Source organism: Meriones unguiculatus, assembly GCF_030254825.1.
Source record: "Meriones unguiculatus strain TT.TT164.6M chromosome 13 unlocalized genomic scaffold, Bangor_MerUng_6.1 Chr13_unordered_Scaffold_45, whole genome shotgun sequence".
Classification (NCBI taxonomy): Eukaryota; Metazoa; Chordata; class Mammalia; order Rodentia; family Muridae; genus Meriones; species Meriones unguiculatus.
This window is the reverse complement of record NW_026843652.1, coordinates 137,501-160,500: the sequence shown is the minus strand read 5'-3', so window position 1 is coordinate 160,500 and position 23,000 is coordinate 137,501. Positions and strand designations below refer to the sequence as shown.

Sequence of the window (23,000 nt, the reverse complement as noted above, 5' to 3'; positions counted from 1 at the left end):
AAAGTGGGAGATATGTCATGCATATAAAGTTTGGAAATGTAAAAATGTGATAATTCCCCCCCCACGCAAACAGATAAATGTATCATTTGCTTCATTGTTCTCACTTTAGCAGCCCAACCCTGGAACCCTAGCATTCAGAAGGCTGAGACAGGAGGATCACAAGTTCAAGGCTGGCTTAAAAGCTGCTGTTTACTCATCCATCCAGTTTGATCAGCTAAGGCAGCTTACAGCTTCCTAGTGGTCATAGGTAAGAAATAGTTATCATCCTGAAAACACAATGATAAATTTAATTCACCACATGGTGACGTGAGCTCTTGAGATGAACTCAGCAGTATTTGTTCAAACTTATGTGTGACCATAGTAAAGAATCATTAAGACATTTCTTAATGTCTTACACATTCATTTATGTTTAAGAAAATTTATGGAACATGAGCTAAAACAAAGTAGGACCAGGGTTGGGCTCATATGACAAGAACATTGGTTGTTCTTCCAAAGGTCCTGAGTTCAATTTCCAGCAACCACATGGTGGGTCACAACCATCTATAGTGAGATCTGGTGCCCTCTGGTGGCTTGCAGGTGTACATGTAGGCTGAACACTGTATAATGAATGAATGAATGAATAAATAAATAAATAAATAAATAAATAAATAAATGGGTGGATGAATGAATAAATAAATAAATAAATAAATAAATAAATCGGAAGGAAGGAATGAAGAATGAATGAAATAATGATGGGACCACCAACAAATTAATACCATAAATTCCTTCTTAAAAATGTGTCTGGCAATGTGATCCTCCTGCCTCTGCCTCCTGACTGCTTACCCTACAGGTATGTTCGCTCATACACCTAGCCTAGAAATTTCAGTTCAGATAACATAGTCTGAAGAAGAAGCCTATTTTTTTGTCAAATATCACCAAATAATATTGAAATATTGATGAGAAACAGCAATTGAAGCAGTTGAGGCAGGAACAAGCAGAATGCTGGAACATGCAAGATGCTGGAATAGATATGTTAAGGTCTCAGCATGCTGGAAAGAGGATTCTGTCAGGTTTGATCCAGCATCTCCAGTGCCCAGTCCTTTTGTTCTGAACACATATAATTTCTCACAAACATCATACAGTTCTAAAATTATGAATGTATGAAATGTGCAGGATGAAACTAGACTGTAAGCCAATTTTATTTACGCAAATTTAAATAATGGCATAATGAAATTTTTGAAGATATTATAGCCAAGGATTTATTGGCCATGTATGATTGATGTTTTGACTGGAGACATTATTTTTTATGTCTCAGTCAGGTTGAGAGTTGTTTCCATGTAAAGGGATCAGCAATATAACTTACCATTATTATTGAACATACAATCATTATCACGTTGAAATAAAAACAAGGTTGGATAAATCAAAGTATCTTTTTTGGAGTCTTGGGTAAGTGTTGCATTAGGCCAAGCTTCTACCTATCTCCTGAGAGGTCTCCCATTAGAGAGACAAGCTGGTTGCCTTGAGCAACAGAAAATGCATGTTTTAGGTAAACTTTATATAAACTCCTTTTTAGTTTAGAGTTTAAGCAGACCCTAGGCATCTTGTACCTGTTTAAAGGTTTAGGCCTAGATTTTTATATACGTTGTAGCTATTTTTCCTGTCCCCCTTTTTATATAGAATGGGGAGTTATGCCTTAATAGCCAAACTTTATTTAAACTCCCTCTTACCTTTAGCATTTAAGCATACCCTAGGCATCTCGTACTTTGGTTTTACATTGGTTGTGGCTATTTTTTGGCTTGCCCCCCCCTTTTTTTTTTACACGGGACAGGCCTTTGTATCCAAACTTTATATAACCTCCCTTTCACCTTTAGCATTTAAGGATATGCTAGGCATCTTGTACCTGGATTTTTACATTTGTTTGGGCTACCTTTGGCCTGCCCCTTTTTGATATGGAAGGAAGGAAGGAAGGAGGGAGGAAGGAAGGAAGGAGGGAGGGAGGGAAGGGATGGAGGGAGGGAGGGAGGGAGGGAGGGAGGGAGGGAAGGAAGGAAGGAGGAAGGGAGGGAGGGAAGGAAGGAAGGAAGGAGGGAGGGAGGGAGGGAGGAAGGAAGGAAGGAGAGAAGAAAGGAAGGAAGAAGGGAGGGAGGGAGGGAGGGAGGAAGGAAGGAGGGAGGGAAGGAAGAAGGGAGGAAGGGAGGGAGGGAGGGAGGGAGGGAAGGAAGGAAGGAGGAAGGGAGGGAGGGAAGGAAGGAGGGAGGGAGGGAGGGAAGGAGGGAGGGAGGGAAGGAGGGAAGGAGGGAGGGAGGGAAGGAGGGAAGGAGGGAGGGAGGGAAGGAAGGAGGGAGGGAAGGAGGGAGGGAGGGAAGGAGGGAAGGAGGGAGGGAGGGAAGGAAGGAGGGAGGGAAGAAAGGAAGGAAGGAAGGAGGGAGGGAGGGAGGGAGGAAGGAAGGAAGGAGAGAAGAAAGGAAGGAAGGAAGGAAGGAGGGAGGGAGGGAGGAAGGAAGGAGGGAGGGAAGGAAGAAGGGAGGAAGGAGAGAAGAAGGAAGGGAAGGAAGGAGAGAAGAAGGGAGGGAAGGAAAGAGGGAATGAGGGAGGGAAGGAAGAAGGAAGGGAAAGGGAAGGGAGGGAAAGAAGTTGGGAAGGAAGGAGGGAGGAAGGGAAGGAAGGAAGGAGGGAGAGAAGGAAGGAAAGAAAGAGAGAAAGAATTCCCAGGCTGCCGCATTGCTTGTGATTTATTTCGAGACAGGGTCTCTCCGTGTGGCCCGGCCAAGTCCCGGATTCACTCTGTGAACCAGCGTTCTGGCCTCCCAGAGCTCCAGAATGCTGAAGGAACCGAATTACCGCCCTCCTCTCCCCTCCCCTCTCCTCCCTCCCCCAGCCGGTAGCCCCCACCGGGTTTGGACTCACTTGGAGGTGTAGACGCATTCGAAGGCCAGCGTCCTGGTCCTCTGGAAGCTCCTGCCTTTGTGGGTCTTGCTCTCGTGTTCCACCTTGTGGGCGAAGAACGCTGTGAGGGGGGCAGGGAGGTGAGGAGAGGGTCACAGTCAGACACACTCCGGGGTGGAGGTGAGGACGGGGGGGTCGGACCTTTCAACTGTCTCCCCAAGACTTTAAGATGCTTCCTGGATCCTGGAGGCCTAGGAGGAGGAGGAGGAGGAGGAGGAGGAGGAGGAGAAAGAGAAGGGGGAGGAGAAGGAGGAGGAGGAAGAGAAGGAGGAGGAGGAGAAGGAGGAGAAGGGAGAGGAAGGAGGAGAAGGGAGAGGAAGGAGGAGAAGGAGGAGGAGGAGGAGGAGAAGGAAAAGGACGAATAGAAGGATGAGAATGAGGAAGAGGAGGAGAAAGAGGAGGAGGAGATGGAGAAGGAAAAGGAGGAAGAGAAGGAGGAGGGGGAGAAGGAGGAGGAGAAGAAGGAGGAGGAGAAGGAGGAGGAGGAGAAGGAAAAGGACGAAGAGAAGGAGGAGAAGGAGGAGAAAGAGGAGAAAGAGGAAGAGGAGGAGAAGGAGGAGAAAGAGGAAGAGGAGGAGAAGGAGGAGGAGGAGATGGAGACCGAAAAGGAGGAAGAGAAGGAGGAGGGGAAAGAGAAGAAGAAGGAAGAGAAGGAGGAGGAGAATTAATGAGTGAATGAATGAATGAATTAATGAATGAGTGCACAGAGGGCTGAAGGATTTGCACACAGGGTCAAGTCCATCGGTCTTGACAATGGACTTGACCCTGTGTGGACGGAGCCCAGAGGGAAGGAGCTGATAACACATCATTATCATTATAACATACTAATAACATGTTTGCCATCCTCCCGACAGTGTCATGTGACCCAGGTCGTAGGACAAGGACCCCCGTGTGACCCCTCAGGCAGGTTACCCAGAGGGAGAGCACTTACCATCAGACCAACCTCCAGGAGGTGACATCTGAGGAGCTGGGAGGGACTGGCCTGGAAGGATTGAGCTCCACAGCTCATTCCAGCACATCGGGTAATGTATTTAAATACACTCAAATTTATTTAAATATCTGTGTATTTAAATATAATCAAACGCATTCAAATATATTTAAATGAGCTTAAATGCTTGAGGTTCACGGACAAGGAGAGACAGAGACAGAGAGACAGTGAGAGAGACAGAGACAAACAGAGAGAGACAGAGACACAGAGACACAGAGACAGAGACAGGGACAGGGACAGAAACAGACAGAGACCGAGACTGACAGAGACAGAAAGAGAAAGACAGAGACACAGAGACACAGAGACAGAGACAGAGATAGAGAGAGAGAGACAGACACACAGAGAGACAGAGATAGAGACAGAGATACAGAGAGAGTCAGAGACAGACAGAGACACACCCAGAGACAGAGATGGAGACATGCAGAAAGACAGAGACAGAGACACAGAGAGACAGAGACACACAGAGACACAGATGGAGACAGAGAGACAGAGACACAGACACAGATACACAGAGACAGACAAAGACATACAGAGATAGAGAGACTGAGAGAGATAGAGAGACAGGGACAGAGAGACAGAGACAGGGACAGAGAGAGACACAGACAGACATAAAGACAGAGACAGAGAGACAGAGACATAGAGAGACACAGAGAGACAGAGTCAGGGACAGATAGACACAGAGAGACAGAGACAGAGATAAAGAGAGACAGAGACAGAGAGTGACAGACACACACAGAGACAGAGATGGAGATATACAGAGAGACAGAGACAGAGATACAGAGACAGAGATACAGAGAGAGGTAGAGAGACAGGGACAGAGACAGAGAAAACAGAGACAGAGAGAGACAGGGACAGAGACAGAGAAAGACAGAGACAGAGAGAGACAAGGACAGAGACTGAAAGACAGAGACAGAGAGAGACAGACAGAGCCAAAGAGACAGAGATATATAGAGAGACAGAGAGACAGGGACAGAGAGAGAGACAGAGAGAGACAGAGACAGAGAGACTGAGACAGAGCAATACAGAGACAGAAAAAGAGACAGAGACAGAGAGAGAGAGATAAAGACAGAGAAACAGAGACAAGGACAGACAAACACAGAGAGAGACAAAGACAGAGAGGCAGAGACAGAGATAGAGAGAGACAGAGACAGACAGACAGAGACAGACACACAGAGAGACAGAGACAGAGATAGAGACAGAGACAGAAACACAGAGAGACAGAGACACAGAGAGACAGAGACACAGACAGAGAGAGAGAGACAGAGACAGAGAGAGACACAGAGATAGTCAGAGACAAACAGAGACACAGAGAGACAGAGACACACACAGAGACAGAGATGGAGACATGCAGAAAGACAGAGACAGACACACACACAGAGACACAGATGGAGACAAAGAGACACAGACACAGATACACAGAGAGAGAGAGAGAGACAGAGACGGAGATACAGAGACAGAGTGACAGAGACAGAGACTGAGAGAGATAGAGAGACAGGGACAGAGAGAGACAGAGACAGGGACAGAGAGAGACACAGAAACAGAAAGACAGAGAGACAGAGACACAGAGAGACAGAGACAGACATACAGAGAGACAGAGACAGGGACAGAGACAGACACAGAGAGAGACAGAGACAGACAGAGACAGAAACACACAGAGAAAGAGATGGAGATACACAGAGAGACAGAGAGAGAGAGACAGAGACAGAGAAAGAGAGACAGAAAGAGAGAGACAGAGACAGAAAGAAAGAGACAGAGAGGCAGAGAGAGGCAGAGAGACAGAGACAGACACAGAGACACAGAGAGACAGAGACAGATACAGAGTCAGAGAGACAGAGTCAGAGAGAAAGAGACAGAGATAAAGAGAGACAGAGACAGACACAGACAGAGTCAGAGAGACAGAGTCAGAGAGAAAGAGACAGAGACACAGACACAGAGAGAGACAGAGACAGAGAGGCAGAGATAGAGAGAGACAGAGACATTGACAGAGAGAGACAGAGATAGAGACAGACTAAGACTGACAGAGACAGAGAGATACAGAGACAAACACAGAGACAGGGATGGAGACAGAGAGACAGAGACAGAGGTACAGAGAGACAGAGACAGAGAGAGACACAGAGAGAGAGACAGAGACAGAGAGACAGAGACAGAGAGACAGGGACAGAGAGAGACAGAGACAGAGAGAGACAGACAGAACCAAAGAGACAGAGATACAGAGAGAGACAGAGAGACAGGGACAGAGAGAGACAGAGAGAGACAGAGACAGAGAGACTGAGACAGAGCGATACAGAGACAGAGAAAGAGAGAGTCAGAGAGACACAGAGAGAGAGATAGAGACAGAGAAACAGAGACAAGGACAGACAGATACAGAGAGACAGACACAGAGAGAGACAGAGAGACAGAGATACAGAGAGAGCATGGTTGGAGGTGTGAGCATGCAGGGAAGTGTGAGCGTGCAAGGAGGTGTGAGCGTGCAGGGAGGTGTGAGTGTGGTAGGAGGTGTGAGACTGCAGGGAAGTGTGAGCGTGAAAGGAGGTGTGTGAGTGTGCAGGGAGGTGTGATCATGCAGGTAGGTGTGAGCGTGCTTGTAGGTGTGAGTGTGGTAGGAGGTGTGAGCCTGCAGGGAAGTGTGAGGAGCATGCAGGGAGGTGTGAGCGTGCAGGGAACTGTGAGGAGCATGCAGGGAGGTGTGAGTGTGCAGGGAAGTGTGAGGAGCATGCAGGGAGGTGTGAGCATGCAGGGAACTGTGAGGAGCATGCAGGGAGGTGTGAGCGTGCTTGTAGGTGTGAGTGTGGTAGGAGGTGTGAGCCTGCAGGGAAGTGTGAGGAGCATGCAGGGAGGTGTGAGCATGCAGGGAACTGTGAGGAGCATGCAGGGAGGTGTGAGTGTGCAGGGAAGTGTGAGCGTGCAGGGAGATTTGAGCATGGTAGGAGGTGTGTGCGTGGTAAGAGGTGTGAGCCTGGTATGAGTTGTGAGCGTGCAGGTAGGTGTGAGTGTGGTAAAAGGTGTGAGTGTGGTAGGAGGTGTGAGCATGCAGGTAGGTGTGAACGGTCCAGGAGTTATCATTTACCTCACCTTAAGGAAAGAATCAGCTATTCCACCCGTAGCTATTGGACCCAATCCTGTCCTTACCCCTCCCGCACAGATAGAACCCAAGAAAAATAATTTTCCTGCACGGACAGAGCCTAAGCAAAATGTCCCCGCCTCCCCGACTCCTTCCTTTGCTGATAAGCCTATCCCCTCCTTGATTGAAGATGGGATTGATACACGCCATATTAATGTAGACCTTGTTAATCATACCTTTTTAGCCCTGAATCATACACACCCTGAACTTACTGAGTCCTGTTGGCTTTGGTATGATTCTGCCCCACCCTTTTATGAAGGCATTGCTGTCACTGAGGAAATCTTCTACTCCTCTGACCATTCTAAATGCAGATGGTCACAACAGGCTGAGGCTAGATTGACGTTGACTTCTGTTTCTGGCCTTGAGTTATGCATAGGCAATAGTATTCTTCAGAAACACAGACATCTTTGTAATGTAACCATTACACCATCAAACCCCTTTCCCAATTATATCCTCCCAGGCAACAACAGCTGGTGGACTTGCAGTGATGGCCTTATTCCCTGTATACACACCCCACCCCTCAAAAGCAATCTTACTACCATCTGTGTCCTTGTCTAATTAATTCCCTGCCTGACTTATTATTCTGGGGAAGATTTTGCTCAGTTTTGGGACCCCATTAATGACCATGCATTGCTTAGAACAAAAAGAGAGGCCATAACAGCTATTACACTAACTGTCCTCCTTGGCCTCGGAGCTGTGGGTGCTGGGACGGGTATAACCTCTCTCGTTCTCTCCAACAAGCATTACTCTGACCTTTGCTGTACAATTGGCAAGGATGTTGAGAGACTGGAGATTGGCATCACCAACTTGGAGAAATCCCTCGTCTCACTGTCTGAAGTTGTCCTACAAAATAGAAGAGGGCTAGACTTGCTTTTCCTTCAGCAAGGGGGACGCTGTGCTTCACTGAAGGAAGAGTGCTGCTTTTACGCAGATTATACTGGGATTGTAAGGGACAGCATGGATAAGGTTAGGGAAGACCTAGAAGAGAGAAAGAGACAGAGAGAACAAGAGGAGAGTTGGCTTTATAATTGGTTTTCAACCTTTCCCTGGCTCACCACCTTCCTTCCTTCAATTTTGGGACCCATGGTGAGTTTCCTTCTCCTCATATTTTTCAATCCATGGGTCATTAAAAGACTTACTAGCTTTGTAAAACAGCAAATTGACTCCTTGGCATCTAAACCTACACAAGTTCATTATCACCAACTTGATTTGGCTGACAGAGGCTTAGCTGAGCCCAAAGAAGACTGCTGACAGTCTATCATATGGGTCTTGACTACTTGCATTTGGCTCTTGTGAGAACAGCATAAAACTCAGATAAATGCTTGCCTGATGTAGCCTGGGTACCTATAAGGGGTGCAAGACAAAGTACTGCAGGGGGAGGGCCCAATTGCCCCCTTCTGAGTCCCCTGAGAAGCAAACCTGATTGCATAGAGGTTGGTGTCTGATTACCCCTAACCACAACCTGCTGGGGATGCCCTCAGGTGTTGATGGGGTCTTCCTCTCCTCCCCAAAGAGACACCCGAAAAAGCTGCAAAATGCCTTGGGAGGATCAGGTCACTACTTCCCCCCTCTGGTTAATGCCCACCGTCTGCAAAAGACCTCATGTTCAAAACCTACCTGCTAGCCTCTTAAATTGTTTAAGAAGGGAGGAGATGCTGGGAGCCAAAGCTATTTACTGAAGCCAAAGCCAATTAGTGAGCCAAAGCCATTTAGTGGAGCCAATGCCATTTAGTGGAAAAGTTACCAACAGCTGCACAAGGACCCTAGGTCATGGGTGATAGATTTATGTGAGAACACCTTGGAACATCCTTGAGATATCTTAAGGAAACATTCTTGAGGTATCTTGCAGGAGGTATCTCAAACCATAAAGCACTCTTGCTATCTTCTGTAGCAGTAAATTAGCCTTCCCCTTTTCCTGCCTCCTCCCTATATAGTTGTGTAAAATTTTCAAATAAACGAGGCTTTGATCAGACAAACAGACTTAGCCTCATTCTTTGTGTCTCTTTGTCTTACTTCATTCTTTCCAACACCCCCCCCCCATTTAGGAACCTGTTGAAGTCCCACGGGTTGGGACACTAAAGAGAAAGATTTTTATCATATGTAAACCAATCATCATCTTCATTGTTATATAGTTGAGAAATTAAACTCTCATGCCCTTTAAAAATTCTTATTACAAATTATTTTAACCATTGTATTTCCAGACTTGAAGCAACCATATATCTATTATTAGTAAAATGGTTTTTAAAAGAAGCACCATATTTGATAACCATATACATCCTTACTCTTATGCCTGAACCTCAAATACTATGCAACAATATGAAATATTAAACTAATTTTCAGTTATATTTATTAGAAAAAATAAATATGCTGAATATTCCATATATTCCGGAATATATATCTTAAAAACAAAATGAGCAAAGAAACCAAACAAGACAACAAAAAAAGAAGAATTGGAAAATACTATAGTGCCATTAAAACAGTGCTCAAATTGGGGTGTCAGTTGGTGTTTTTGTTGAAGAATAATATAAAGGATCCTTATAGTAGTGGGAATGTCTTACTGTTCACTGTATAAAGACTTATATCCTGGTTCTTTGGTTGGAAAAGGCTGATGCTCATGAGATAATTTGCTGTAAGTTTAGTCTCAAGTATTGCAGTGATGGTAGGTAGTGTCACTTTTTAAGAGACAAGGTCTGTATTGAAGATATTCTGTCATTGGAAGCGCTACCATTTAGAGAGATTGATGTTTTACTGAAATTATTTGTAATCTTTGCATCAAGAGAGGAAGAGAGTAAGGAAATGTCTTATTCACTGTCTGGATTCTTCTCACATGTGCTTTCTCCTAAACGTCATATCCATGAGGTTATTTGCTATGAAATGACCTCTGCTGGTTATCATGTCCCCAAAAATAAATGGATAAGACTAGGCTATTTGTCCTTACAAAACAGTAAGCAACATAATATTGTCATTGGATGTCTGTTTTTGATAGTACACTGTAGTTTGGAGGTGCACATTACTGCTGATTTTAATCAATATCTAAAAATCATATGTATCATATTATATAGCTATCATATATATGTAAATGCTATGTAAAAACGTAAATTTAATAAAACACTTTTAGTGCAAAAATTGTTCAAAAGAACTTGTTGAATTTAAAAGTGTTAAGGAAATGAAATGCATATGTCACTTTGTCAGTTATGGCTTGAGCTTTGGAATGGTGACATCACAGTGGTTTCTCCCCTGATTACTACAGAATGTTTACACTTCAGTGGTTCATCTACAAACTGCTGTAGCCATTTTGGTTAGTACCAGGAAAGAAAAGGATAATTTTGTGCCCAGTGAAAGTTCTCTATTCCAGGCTCAACTGTAAAGGTATTTAAAATGACTATTATGATTCCCATGGTAGACTAATGGTTTCAGGAAATGTTCTGTCTTTATTTCTCTAGAACATGTGGACTAATTCTTAATAGTTGCTTCATGAAAAGTTACTTCTGATAACAACAGTCAATACCATTTTCCCCAGGAAACAAAGTTATCATGTCAGAGAGGTATGCTCTGAACTGTTTAAGAGATTGATATGTGCATATCTTCAAAATTATCTGCCCAGGTTATGAGAGATTAATTTCTGTTTCATCTAGTTGTTTTACCCAGTATGCCAACAAAGATTTCCTGGAAACTGCTCAGATTTTAGGCCAAAACCCAATAACTTTCTGGTTTCAAACATATGTTTCTCAATATGAAGCATTGATAAAGCTAAAGAAGGTGAACAGTTGGTCCCTTTTAGAACATTTCATCACTCCAAAAAAAAAAAAAAAAAAAAAAAAAAAAAAAAAAAACACCTTCTCTACAATATATTAGCAACTGAACAAAATGGTTTATAAGCTTCATAGTAGCTTTTTGTAAGTCTTCTGTTGTGACCCGTAGCTGTCAGGAGTCACTTGCAGCCATGAATCTCATTCCTAACATCCATAAATCATGACCCACACTAAACTGTGCCCACTGACTCGTCCATGAGACCTGACCCCACTTGACAAGTGTGTCTGAATGACTATGCTATTGCCTAGTGGTGACCACGTCCAGAGTAGCCTCACAGTCTGTCAAGGGGGATATACAAGAAGACCCTCACTGTGGTCTAGAGTGAAGAAGATGACCATGTGTGGGAGTTAATTTATTGTTAGGGGTCCAGGTCCAGGCAGACTCAGACAGACTGCCACATTTTCCTGAGTTAAGTTTTGATAAATGACAAAGTATCTGTCATGGGTAGACAAAGACATTCTGTAAAGATCTGTGGTTGACACTACTTTGGCTTTATTTCAGGTATTCTTGGATGAGGAGAGCCTTGGTGAAAAGGATTTCATATCAATAAATTTGGTTGAATTTTTATGGAAAGGAAGAGCATTTGGTCTCACTTACATGACACAGTTGTTTATTGATTGCTGCACAGAATATGAACTCAAAGGAGGTCAAAATAGGCTGTGAATAAACTTTTACAAACATTCAAGCTGGAGAGGATACCAAAGTCCAGATGAAACAAAGCTGAGCCATCTACTGGTTGGAGCCCTGCCCCACCCATCTTCCCATTATATAACATTGAAGGCTGTGCTCACTACAGCACAGTTGGGCAGAAAGGAAGCCCTGCAAAAGGTAGCATGCAAAGCAGGAGGGAGAGCACATAGGAGTAATTTGCTGACAGACAAGCAAAGATGGATCTGATTTCAGCTTTCTCCCCGGAAACCTGGGTCCTCCTGGCAATTAGTCTCATGCTCCTCTACTGGTGAGTAACCTCCAAAGTTCCTCCCCAGACCATGTCCTAGTGATTGGGGTAATACTCAGACCTATTTTGTATGGAAGGTCACAACTGGTTTTGGAAGCTGGGGCTGGAAAGACAATGACTCAGTGACTAAGAGTACTGGCTGTTGTTTTAGAGGACCCAGGTCTGAACATCAACAAGGAGCTGGCTGTCACCACTAACTGTAGTTCCAGGGTATCCAACACCCTCCACAGGCACCAGAATAAAAATTTAAAAAGTAATAGCAGAAGTTGAAATTAAGTCTTGTATAAACATTATAAAATTTTGTGTTTTTATTCATTTTGGTTAGGGGCATCACTATTACAGTGTGTGTGTGTGTATGTGTATGTGTGTGTGTGTGTGTGTGTGTGTACATGCGTAGTTCAGAGGACAACTTTGCAGACTCAGTTCCCTCGTATTGTGTGAATCCTGGATATCCAACTCAGATTATCAGTACTGGCAGCCAGTGTCTCTACCTGTGGTATCATCATCTTGAAGGTCCCAAATGAAATGACAACTGAATTAATTTTGCATTTTAAGTTTTTGGTGGTATGGGGAATCAAGCCAGAGCCTATATCTAGTAGGCAATGCCTTTACTACTGAACAATAGCTCCAGTGATATTAAATCTCACAGTTCATACTGATGTTATGCAGATATTCTGCGTACCTCTACCCCCACCTCTACCCTTCTTCTATTCCCTCTTGGTGAGGTTTACTGATAAGGTTTACACCTGATATGGCCTGATTGACTTTTGTGTTAATCCTAGATCCACCAGAACTCAGTAGGCACAGAAATGAACAGTGTGATGCCATGCACACAGGTTCCTTCACCATTCCCTAAACTCTGCAAATTGGAGGGGCAGCCATGTTGTTGATTTGTTTTATTGTTTTGGTTATGATCATGTTTCTCTTGTGTGTGGTCACAAGGCTCTCTTTCTCCTTATAGGTTTGGGACTCGTACACATGGTGTTTTTAAGAAACAGGGAATTCCTGGGCCCACACCTCTGCCCTTTTTAGGAACTGTACTGAATTACTACAAGGTGGGTATTGATTGAGCTTTTCATATGGTTTCTCTTGATTGACAATTCTGGCTCATTCTATTAAGTGCTCTTTTAGAGAAAACTTTGAGACTTCAGGCCTTCATACTATGTGTTCTCATAGTTCTAGAGAATTTCTGTGTGTCTCCTAGGGCTCTATTGCCAAATTAAAAATTGGAGTGTGTGTGTGTGTGTGTGTGAGAGAGAGAGAGAGAGAGAGAGAGAGAGAGAGAGAGAGAGAGAGAGAGAGAGAGAAGTTATTATACTGTGTGTACAGGCATCTTAGTCCTAGGGACAGAACTCAGGTTATCAGGCTTGGTGTCAAGTGCTTCTCATTTGGAGCCATCTCTCTGGCCCTATTGTCAGTTTATTGAGATTCAAATTCACAGTAAGTGAAGTGTTTAGGCTTAGATTTTTCAACAAATCTACTTTACTTAAGGTTCTTCAACACTTTGGGCTCTCTTCTACCCACTGACCAGAGGTAGGAAAAGAAAAGAAGGTTATTAGTAATAAGGAGTTGTAGACATTTTAGAAGTATTTCCTTGGAGCAAGTCCACTCTTCATTGACCTGAAACCAGCAGTCCAGTCCAAAGGCCAACACCAAACTACAACACAGATCAGCATGATTCAGAAGATCATAGCAAGTCAGTGAAAGCTGCAAGCCTCATTTGGATTTCCCCAGGAAGTTCTCTGGAATGTTTGTCTCTGGGAAGTCAAGTGTTGAAGACAGATGACTAGCGAAGTGATGTAGATACAAAGAATCTTATTTCGCTGTCTGTGGGATTTTATATATATCCTCTCCTCAGAGTTCACACACAGGTGTTTTCAGGTGGACAGTCATGCCCCTTGCATGAGACAGCTTGTAGCAAGACATCACATGCCCTCTCACAAGACAGCCTGTAGCAAAATATCACATGACACATCTGAATTTTCAAAAAACCCTGAAACTTCTACATCAGAAGTGCCGAGATCTCCAGCTTATTCAGTCTTGATATTCTGACTTTGTGAACAATCAAAGAAGAGTTTGGTTCTTACCCAGTGTAGATTCTGAGAAGGTACTGTTGCACTTATTTGGAAAAAAATCTTGAAGGGATTTCCAACTTCTAGGACACTGAAGTATGCACTAGATTTAAAATCTCCTCTTTGTACCAGGGCTTATGTTCAACATTTTTTTTTTCTTTTAATTGACTATTTCTGAAGCATCCATTTCTAACAGGCCAATATAACAATTTTGGGGGATTTTTCATATACTGGAGTTTTCTGCATAGTTATTGAACCTCTGAACTTATTTCTATGGTTCTAGCCCCAGCATTTACTATTCATGGCATGCTTGGGATCTTCTTGAGAACCAAAGTAACTAGAGTATTTTGCTTCACTATGGGTTCTGGGTAATGATTGCTTCATATAGTAAGATTCTGTGTTTGGATGTGTGCAGGTTTGTGCATGTGAGTGTAGTACTTACAGGAGACAGAAAAGGGGGCGGTGTTCCCTGGAGCCAGAGTTAGAGCTGCATGTAAGAATCTGGAAATCAGTACTGGGAACACAGACCCTCTTTTAACTGCTGAGCCATATCTCCAGCTTCCAATGACAAAATTTTAGCTTCTGTTTTGTTTTTGCAGTCCTGAGAATGATATCCAGGATCTTAAGTATGCTAGGCAACATGCTCTGCCTCTGAAATATAACTACAGCTGCTTCTCTTTCTTTTTTTTAAAATTTTTTTATTAATTACACTTTATTCATTTTTTTATCCCCCCATAGGCCCCTACCTCCTCCCCTCCTGATCCCACCCTCCCTCCTCTTTCTGCATGCATGTCACTCCCCAAGTCCACTGATAGGTAAGGTTCTCCTCTCCTTTCTGATCTTAGTCTGTCAGTTCACATCAAAAGTGGCTGCATTGTCCTCTACTGTGGCCTGGTAAGGCTGCTCCCCCCCAGGGGGAGGTGATCAAAGAGCAGGCCAGTCAGATTATGTCAGAGGGCAGTCCCTCTTCCCATTACTATGTAACCCACTTGGACACTGAACTGCCAGGGGCTACATCTGTGCAGGGGTTCTAGGTTATCTCCATGAATAATCCTTGGTTGGAGTATGAGTCTCTGGGAAGTTCCCTGTGTTCAAATTTTCTTGCTTCTCTTTCTTTAACAGCAGAATCCTATGCATGAGTCTGAGTTGCGAATATCTGAGACAGGATGATGGCTGTCAGTCACCTCAAATACTTAACTATAAAGTGAAATCTTTTTCTCCTATTCCTTTTAAAGATTCATTAAAGGCAAAACCACTAGAGAAAGAATGATTAAACAAAATTACTGGGAAATGAATGAAAATTCAATGTTCCATGCAGACTTTTATTAATTTTTAATTTATTTTTAATAATTGCAGTTTATTCACTTTATATCCCAGCTGTAGCCCCCTCTCCCATTTCCTCCCAATCCCACCCTCCCTCCCTCTTTTCTCCTATGCCCCTCTCCCAGTCCAATGATAGGGGAGGTCCTCCTCCCCTTCCATCTGACCCTATTCTATCAGGTCTCATCAGGACTGGCTTCATTGTCTTCTTCTGTGGCCTCATAAGCTGCCTCCCCCTCAGGAGAAGGTGATCAAAGAGCCAGCCCATGAGTTCATGTCAGAGACACTCTCTCTTCTTATTACTGGGGAACCCTCTAGGACACTGAGCTGGCATGGGCTACATCTGCACAGGGGTTCTAGGTTATGTCCATGCATGGTCCTTGTTTGGAGTACCAGTCTCACAAAAGACCCCACATTTTTTGGTTCTGTTGCTCTCCTTGTGGAGCTCCTGGCCCCTCCATGTCTTTGTATCTCCCCCTTCTTTCCTAAGATTCCCTGAACTCTGCCCAAAATTTGGCTATGATTCTCAGCATATGCTTTGATATCCTGCTGGGTAGAGTATCTCAGAGGCCCTCTGTGGTAGACTCCTGTCATATTCCCTGTTTCCCCATCTTCTGATGTCTATCCTATTTGCCTTTCTGAATGAAAATTGAGCATCATATACAGGGTCGTCCTCCTTGATTAGCTTCCTTAGTTGTACAGACTTTAGTATGATTATCCTACATTATATGTGTAATATGCACTTATAAGTGAGTATATACCATGTAGACTTTAATTCTAGGTGGATAATTTGTGACTTACCTGCTCCATGGTCATTGTCCCAGATAGATGTTCCTGAACTCACATCAAAAGGACATGTGGCAAAGCGTGTGTTGCTGTTGGCTCAGGTTTCTTCTTAAGGTTCTACGCTTATCTTGTACATTCTTTAAACAATTTCATTATCATTTTCATCATCATCACCATCAAATTTATGTCCATGTGTGTATTGTATGTATCTTGTGTCTGTGTAGGTAATTGTGTCTATGAGTGTGCATGCAGAGGCTGCAGAAAGATGTGCTGCTCTATCACTGTGTTTTCCCACTGAGACATCTTGCTGGTGATACTTCAATCATCTCTGAAGAAGAACTTTTCTCTGTCAGAGACAATAAACCTGATTTCATGGGATTTGAGGTTTTTGTGCTCTGGCTGCACAAGAGTCAGTGCATACAGGACAATAATGGATTTCATACTGTTTGTCTTTCCAGGGTATTTGGAAATATGATGCAGAATGCTATAAAAAGTATGGAAAAATATGGGGGTGAGTATTCTGGAAAGTTCCATCAAGTCAACTCTTTTTAGGAGAAGGTGCCCTACTTATGCAAGGACAATACCAGCCCAGAACTGTAGTAATGGGCATCTCTTTTGTGAAGGTACTTTCACATGTCAGTCATTAAATGTCACTGCTTATAGTTCTAATTAACTTGAGAACATTGCACAGTGTTTTTTAATGGGTTTTGGTGTTTTATCCAGTGTCCTAACCTCTTCTGAAACTTCATTACATTTTCTGAATGTAATGAATTTTCATTACATGAAATACATTCAGTGCTCTGAAAATTTGTAATACTATCTCCTTGCCACATCCACTCACTTCTCTTTAGAAGCCCACACTTTCACTTTATTGTTGACTTTACATGTGCAGAAGTTTTATTTTTTAATGCTAGAGCATAAATCATTTGCCAAGGCCTTAGCTGTGTCATCCCATTATTGCTTTCAAAGACCATGTTAGAGACTTTGTTGTGATTGTTTATATTTTACTTCAAACCAAGGGGGACATATGCCATTGGGCACATATGTAGGTCAGATGACAATTGTGGAAGTAAGTTTTGTACCTTCAGGTGATTTAACTCAGTCCATCTGACTTGGTACAAGTTCTTTTTATCTGCTGAACAATCTCATCAGCACCAGCTAGGATTTTTATGACTGTGCATCATTGTGTCCTGTTGAATTAAACCGACTTTGGGGAGACAATGTATTTAAAAACTACAACTTTCTTCCTCGAATCTCTGGCATTAATGGTTCTTTCTATAAAGCAGCCAAGAGAGTAGCAGCAGTTGTTTTCTGTCATTGATGCTGGAAGTTTAGTGAGAGCCTTGGAGCAAATGTCATCATGCTGTGAGACACAAACATGTGGGAAGAGGCTCTGGCTCTACCTGCCTCTTCATCTCTTCTTATCCATTCTTAGGAACCACAGGTCTGAACAAAGGGCTCTACTAAGTTGATATAGCCCATAAAGACCATATCATTCAATGCAAACTGCAGGCTTTTCTGTCTGTCCAATGGCCCTGTATGAACTTCTCCTTGCAATATTATTGCTTGTTGGCAATTGATAGTGATTTTTCATTTTTCTCTGACCTAATAACTTCTCTCTCTCTCTCTCTCTCTCTCTCTCTCTCTCTCTCTCTCTCTCTCTCTCTCCAGTGTCTGTTGAGGACTAGTCATGTGTTATGTATTCAAATGCTATTTCAGTGCCTTGAGATCTGGTTACTGCCATGCTATGGATATTGTTATGATGTTTAACTATCTCCTGTAACCATGGGATGTGGAGGAATATTTTTCAATTATCTATTACTAGATGATTAGTATACCTATACCCGGGCAGGGCAGAAGGAGGTAGATGGGACTATCGTTCTTGGGCTTTGGGCACAGAAGAATGGTGGGTAGAAAGACAGGTACTGGAAGAGGTAGAGGAAGAAAGCAGAGAGCTATCACAGCTTAGCTTGAAAGAAGCATATGTTGGTATGGATGGAGGAAATTATACATATGAGAGAATATGCAAGTGTTTATGGAATTATGGGTGGAAGGCAGCCTGGGTTGGGGCTTGGAAGTAAAGGTTGTTTAGAAGGTTACTATCTACTTTGCCCCAGGTGATATAAGGCTATTCTAAAATCTATCAGTTGTCTGTGTCTTTTATTGACTGTGATAGTGGGTTAATAAATATTTTTAGACTAACCACAACAAAGGTCTCTTCATGTAGCCCTGGCTATCTTGAAACTCACTATGTAGACTAGGCTTTCTTTGAGTTTGGAGATCAGTCAGAGTCTCCCTTCTAAGTGCTGAGATTAGAGACATGTGCCTATATTTGTATAGGGTGCCTAGTTATGCATGGTCTTTCATTGGTGCTTCAGTCTCCACAAGATGCTCTCGACTCTGTTTAGCTGGCTCTCTTGGTCTTCTTGTGGAGTTCCTGTCCACTCCAGATACTTCTATCTCTGCACACAAAGACCCCACTTTTCCACAAGACTCCCTATGCCTTACCCAGGGTTTGGCTGTGAGTCTCAGCATCTGTTTCTATCTGCTGCTGGATGGAGACTCTCAGAGACAGCTATGCTGGGCATTTATTTGTGATCACAGCAAAGTATCATTGATAGTGTCAGGCATTGATTGTAGATTCCCTCAATCTCTGCTCTATCTTTATCCTTGCACATCTTGTAGATAGAGTAAATTTGGAGTCAATGTTTTTGTGGGTTACTTGGTGTTCCCCTTTCAACAAGGGGTCCTATCTAGTAAGAGGGTGTCCTCTTCAGTCTCCATAACCCCTGCTGCTAGGTGTCTCAGCCAGATCATCCCCATATTCTCCCAGAAGCCTCTAGGTTGTCATAGGTCTCCTGCTTGTCAAAGAGATGTCCCCACTCTGTTTATTTTCTCTCTGTCCTCCTGCTTCTGCTCTCCCAAGGTCTGATCTCCACTTTCATTTCTCTCTATGCTCCCTCTCCTACCTTGTTCCTTTTCTTTAACCACTTCTGATATCTCTTCTATTTCCTTCTGAGTGTGATTTAAGCACCCTTCTTTGGGTCCTCCCTGTTACTTATCTCCTTTGGGTCTGTGAATTGTGGTATGGTTATGCTGTACTATATGGTTAATATCCACTTATAATTGAGTACACACCATGAGTGTCTTTCTGCTTCTCAGTTACTTCACTCAGGGTGACCTTTTCTAGTTCTACATTTTGCCTGCAAATTCCATAATACTCTTGTTTTTAATAGCCAAACAGTATTCTATTGTGTAAATGTACCACAGTTTCTTTATCCATTCTTCACTTGAGAGATATCTGGGTTGTCTCCAGATTCTGGCTATTAAGAATAAATCTGCTATGATCATAGTTGAACAGATGTCCTGATTGAATGGTAGAGCATGTTTTGGGTATCTACCTAGGAGTGGTATACCTGGATCTTGAGATAGAGCTATTCATGATTTTTTGAGAAACCTCCAGATTACTTTAAAAAAGGAATGTACAAGTTTACACTCCCACCAGCAATGGAGGAATATTAATATTAATATAATTTTAATATTATTTTACTATCAATATTTTATCAATTATTTATTAATAACTCTTCATTAACAACATACTAATAAATAATTAATTATTAGTATTATTTAGTCATTAATAATTATATTTATTGATATATTATTAATGGACAATAAAATAAATAATTAATTATTAATAAGTATTGATAAAAGTTATTAATAAAATAAATAATTATTAATAAGAATGTTAATATGCATTAATATGGTGCATATTTATATGTATTTATATTATATATTTATATATAAATATATGTTATGAATAAATAATAAAATAAATAATTAATTTTTAAAAATGTTGATAAGAGTTATTAGTAAAAATAAATAATTATTAATAAAAATGTTAATATGCATTAATATAAAAATATATTTATATTATACATTTATATTATATATTTATATGTAATATAAATATATGTTATCCATAATTAATAAAATAAAAATTAATTATTAATAAGATCGCCAATGAAAATAATTATTAATAAAAATAAATGATTATTTATTAATAATTATATTTATTAATAATGCATATTAATAAATAATTACTTATTTATTACAAATTTGTTGATGTTAATTTAATAATAATTTTTTATTTTAAATTATTATTAATTAATATTTTATATTAATTTTTTCTTTTTTATTTTTTTCATTGTTTTTATTTTATTATTATTTTTTTATCAGTTACATTTTATTAACTCTGTATCCAGGCCATGTCCCGATCTCTCATTCCCTCCCAGTCCCTCCCTCCCTCCCTCATCTCCACCATGCCCCTTTCCAAGTCCACTGATAGGGGGGACCTCCTCCCCATTCATCTGATCCTGTTTTATCAGGTATCTTCAGGACTGGCTGCAAAGTCCTCCTTTGTGGCCTAACAGGACTGCTCCTCCCTTCGGGGGTGGGGAGACCAAAGAGCCAGTCATTGAGTTCCTGTTAGAAATAGTCCTTGTTCCCCTCACTTTTGGAAACCAATTGGTTACTGAGCTACCACAGGCTACATCTGAGTGGAGGTTCTAGGTTATATCCATACATGGTCCTTGGTTGAATGTCAGTCTCAGAAAAGACCCTGTGCCCAGATATATTTGGTCCTTGTGGAGCTCCTATCCTTTCCCCATCAGACTAACTCCCCTTTTTTTCTTATGATTCCGTGTACTCTGCCAAAGGTTTGGTCATGAGTCTTTGCTTTGAAAACACTGCTAGTTAGAGTCTTTCAGATGCGCTCAGTAGACTCCTGTCATATGTTCAATGCACATCCCATCTGTCTTTCTAAACGAGGATTGATCATCTTATGCCATGTCTGCTCTCTTGATTATCTTTTTTAGGTGTATAGATTTCATTATGTTTATCATATCTTATAGGTCTATATAAGTGAGTATATCCCATGTTTGTCTTTCTCCTTCTGGGATATTTCACTCAGAATGATCTTTTCTAGATCCCACCATTTGCCTGCAAATTTCATGATTTCCTCCTTTTTGATTGCTGAGTAGTATTCTATTGTGTAAAAATACCACAATTTCTGTACCCATTCCTCTATTGATGGGCATCTGGGTTGTTTCCAGGTTCTGGCTATTACAAATAAAGCTGCTATAAACATGGTTAAGCAAGTATCCCATTTGTGTACTTGAGTGAACTTTGGGTATATACCTAGGAGTGGTATAGCTGGGTCTGGAGGAAGCACTATTCCTAATTGTCTTAGAAAGCGCCAGATAGCTTTCCAGAGTGGTTGTACCAGTTTACATTCCCACCAGCAGTGGAGGAGGGTTCCCCTTTCTCCACAACCTCTCCAGCATGTGTTGTTGCTTGAGTTTTTCATCTTGGCCATTCTGATGGGTGTAAGGTGATATCTCAGGGTCGTTTTGATTTGCATTTCCCTGATGGCTAATGAGGATGAGCATTTCTTTAAGTGTTTTTCTGCCATTCGATATTCCTCTGTCGAGAATTCTCTGTTTAGCTCTGTTCCCCATTTTTTAATTGGATAACTTGGTTTGCTGCTTTTCAGCTTCTTTAGTTCTTTGTATATACTGGATATTAGTCCTCTGTCAGATAAAGGGTTAGTGAAGATTCTTTCCCAATCTGTAGGCAGTCGTTTTGTTTTGATGACGGTATCCTTTGCTTTACAGAAACTTTTCAGTTTCATGAGGTCCCATTTATTGATTGTTGCTCTTAGAGCCTGTGCTGTTGGTGTTCTGTTCAGGAAGTTGTCTCCTGTGCCAATGAGTTCTAGGCTGTTCCCCACTTTTTTTTCCAATTGATTTAGGGTATCTGGTTTTATGTTGAGGTCCTTGATCCACTTTGACTTTAGTTTTGTGCAGGGTGATAAATATGGATCTATTTTCATTTTTCTGCATGTAGACATCCAGTTGGTCCAGCACCATTTGTTGAAGATGCTGTCTTTTTTCCATTGAATGGAATTGGCTTCTTTGTCGAATATCGAGTATTCATAGGTGTGTGGATTTATTTCTGGGTCTTCTATGCGGTTCCATTGATCCTCCTTTCTGTTTCTATGCCAATACCATGCAGTTTTTATTACTGTTGCCCTGTAGTACAGCTTGAGATCAGGAATGGAGATACCTCCAGATGATCTGTTGTTGTACAGGATCGTTTTGGAGATTCTGGGTTTTTTGTTTCTCCATATGAAGCTGAGAATCTTTTTTTCAAGGTCTGTAAAGAATTGAGTTGGTATTTTGATGGGAATTGCATTGAATCTGTAGATTGCTTTTGGCAGTATGGCCATTTTCACAATGTTAATCCTACCAATCCATGAGCACGGGAGATCTTTCCATCTTCTGATATCTTCTTCGATTGCGCAGGGGCCATGCTAATCTTCTCTGTATCGTTCCAATTTTAGTATATGTGCTGCCGAAGCGAGCACATGTTTTTTGATTTTCAATGGAAACATCTCATGAGTGAATCTCTTTATTTGCAGTTTGAGAGATCTAATTTGGTCCTTGAGCTTTTATGTTGACTTTTTCTCCAGTGATTGGTTACTCACTTTGATGACATTTTTGGCTGTAGATTTAACCTGGATTCTCTCACAACTCAGTACCCTGGTTATTTTCTTTCTCATTTATTGACTACTTTGCATAGTTTATTACTGTCAGCACTATGACAATACTTCTCCCATAATTCTTCAGCCTCCAACACAAACCTCCTTGAGAGTCTCACCAGTTGCCTGCACCACACAGCCCTTGGTCTGCACTCTTCCCCCTTTTGCCTAAAGCTGCTATGCATGACTAATTGTTGCTTCCTTCAGTGAAATCATTTAAGAGATAGACTCCATTCTTTCATAGTTTTGGCAATGCTGGTGTGGATAGATAAAAATTGAGAATCTAAGAGATTTAGAAGTTGTGCAGTTGCTCTGAGATGATACAGTACAAGCAAAGAGCATCAGTGAAGTTTTAGGTGTCATGGTGGCTTTCTTATGCTTTTAGGCTATGATGAATCTGTATAAAAATAGGACAGAAT

At 41.8% G+C, this 23,000-nt stretch overlaps 1 protein-coding gene and 1 non-coding gene across 3 annotated transcripts in view; one reads left to right on the top strand and one right to left on the bottom strand.

Annotated features, from left to right (window-relative positions):
- Window positions 1-11,621: 11,621 nt before the first annotated feature.
- Window positions 11,622-23,000, top strand: part of LOC132651320 (cytochrome P450 3A11-like) — a 36,644-nt gene continuing 25,265 nt past the window's right edge. Inside the window, exons 1-4 of one of the 2 annotated variants that reach the window (XM_060376546.1) lie at window positions 11,622-11,805; window positions 12,767-12,860; window positions 16,442-16,494; window positions 17,655-18,195. In XM_060376546.1, the coding sequence (XP_060232529.1) occupies window positions 11,735-11,805; window positions 12,767-12,860; window positions 16,442-16,494; window positions 17,655-17,664 (228 nt within the window). In that variant the 5' untranslated portion in view covers window positions 11,622-11,734 and the 3' untranslated portion in view covers window positions 17,665-18,195. Of the gene's footprint in view, window positions 11,806-12,766; window positions 12,861-16,441; window positions 16,495-17,654; window positions 18,196-23,000 lie in introns of those variants that run through there. The other variant, XM_060376545.1, reaches the window with a different exon arrangement.
- Window positions 22,296-22,407, bottom strand: LOC132651325 (U6 spliceosomal RNA). Its single transcript, XR_009589064.1, has one exon. It is a non-coding gene; the product is annotated as a U6 spliceosomal RNA (small nuclear RNA).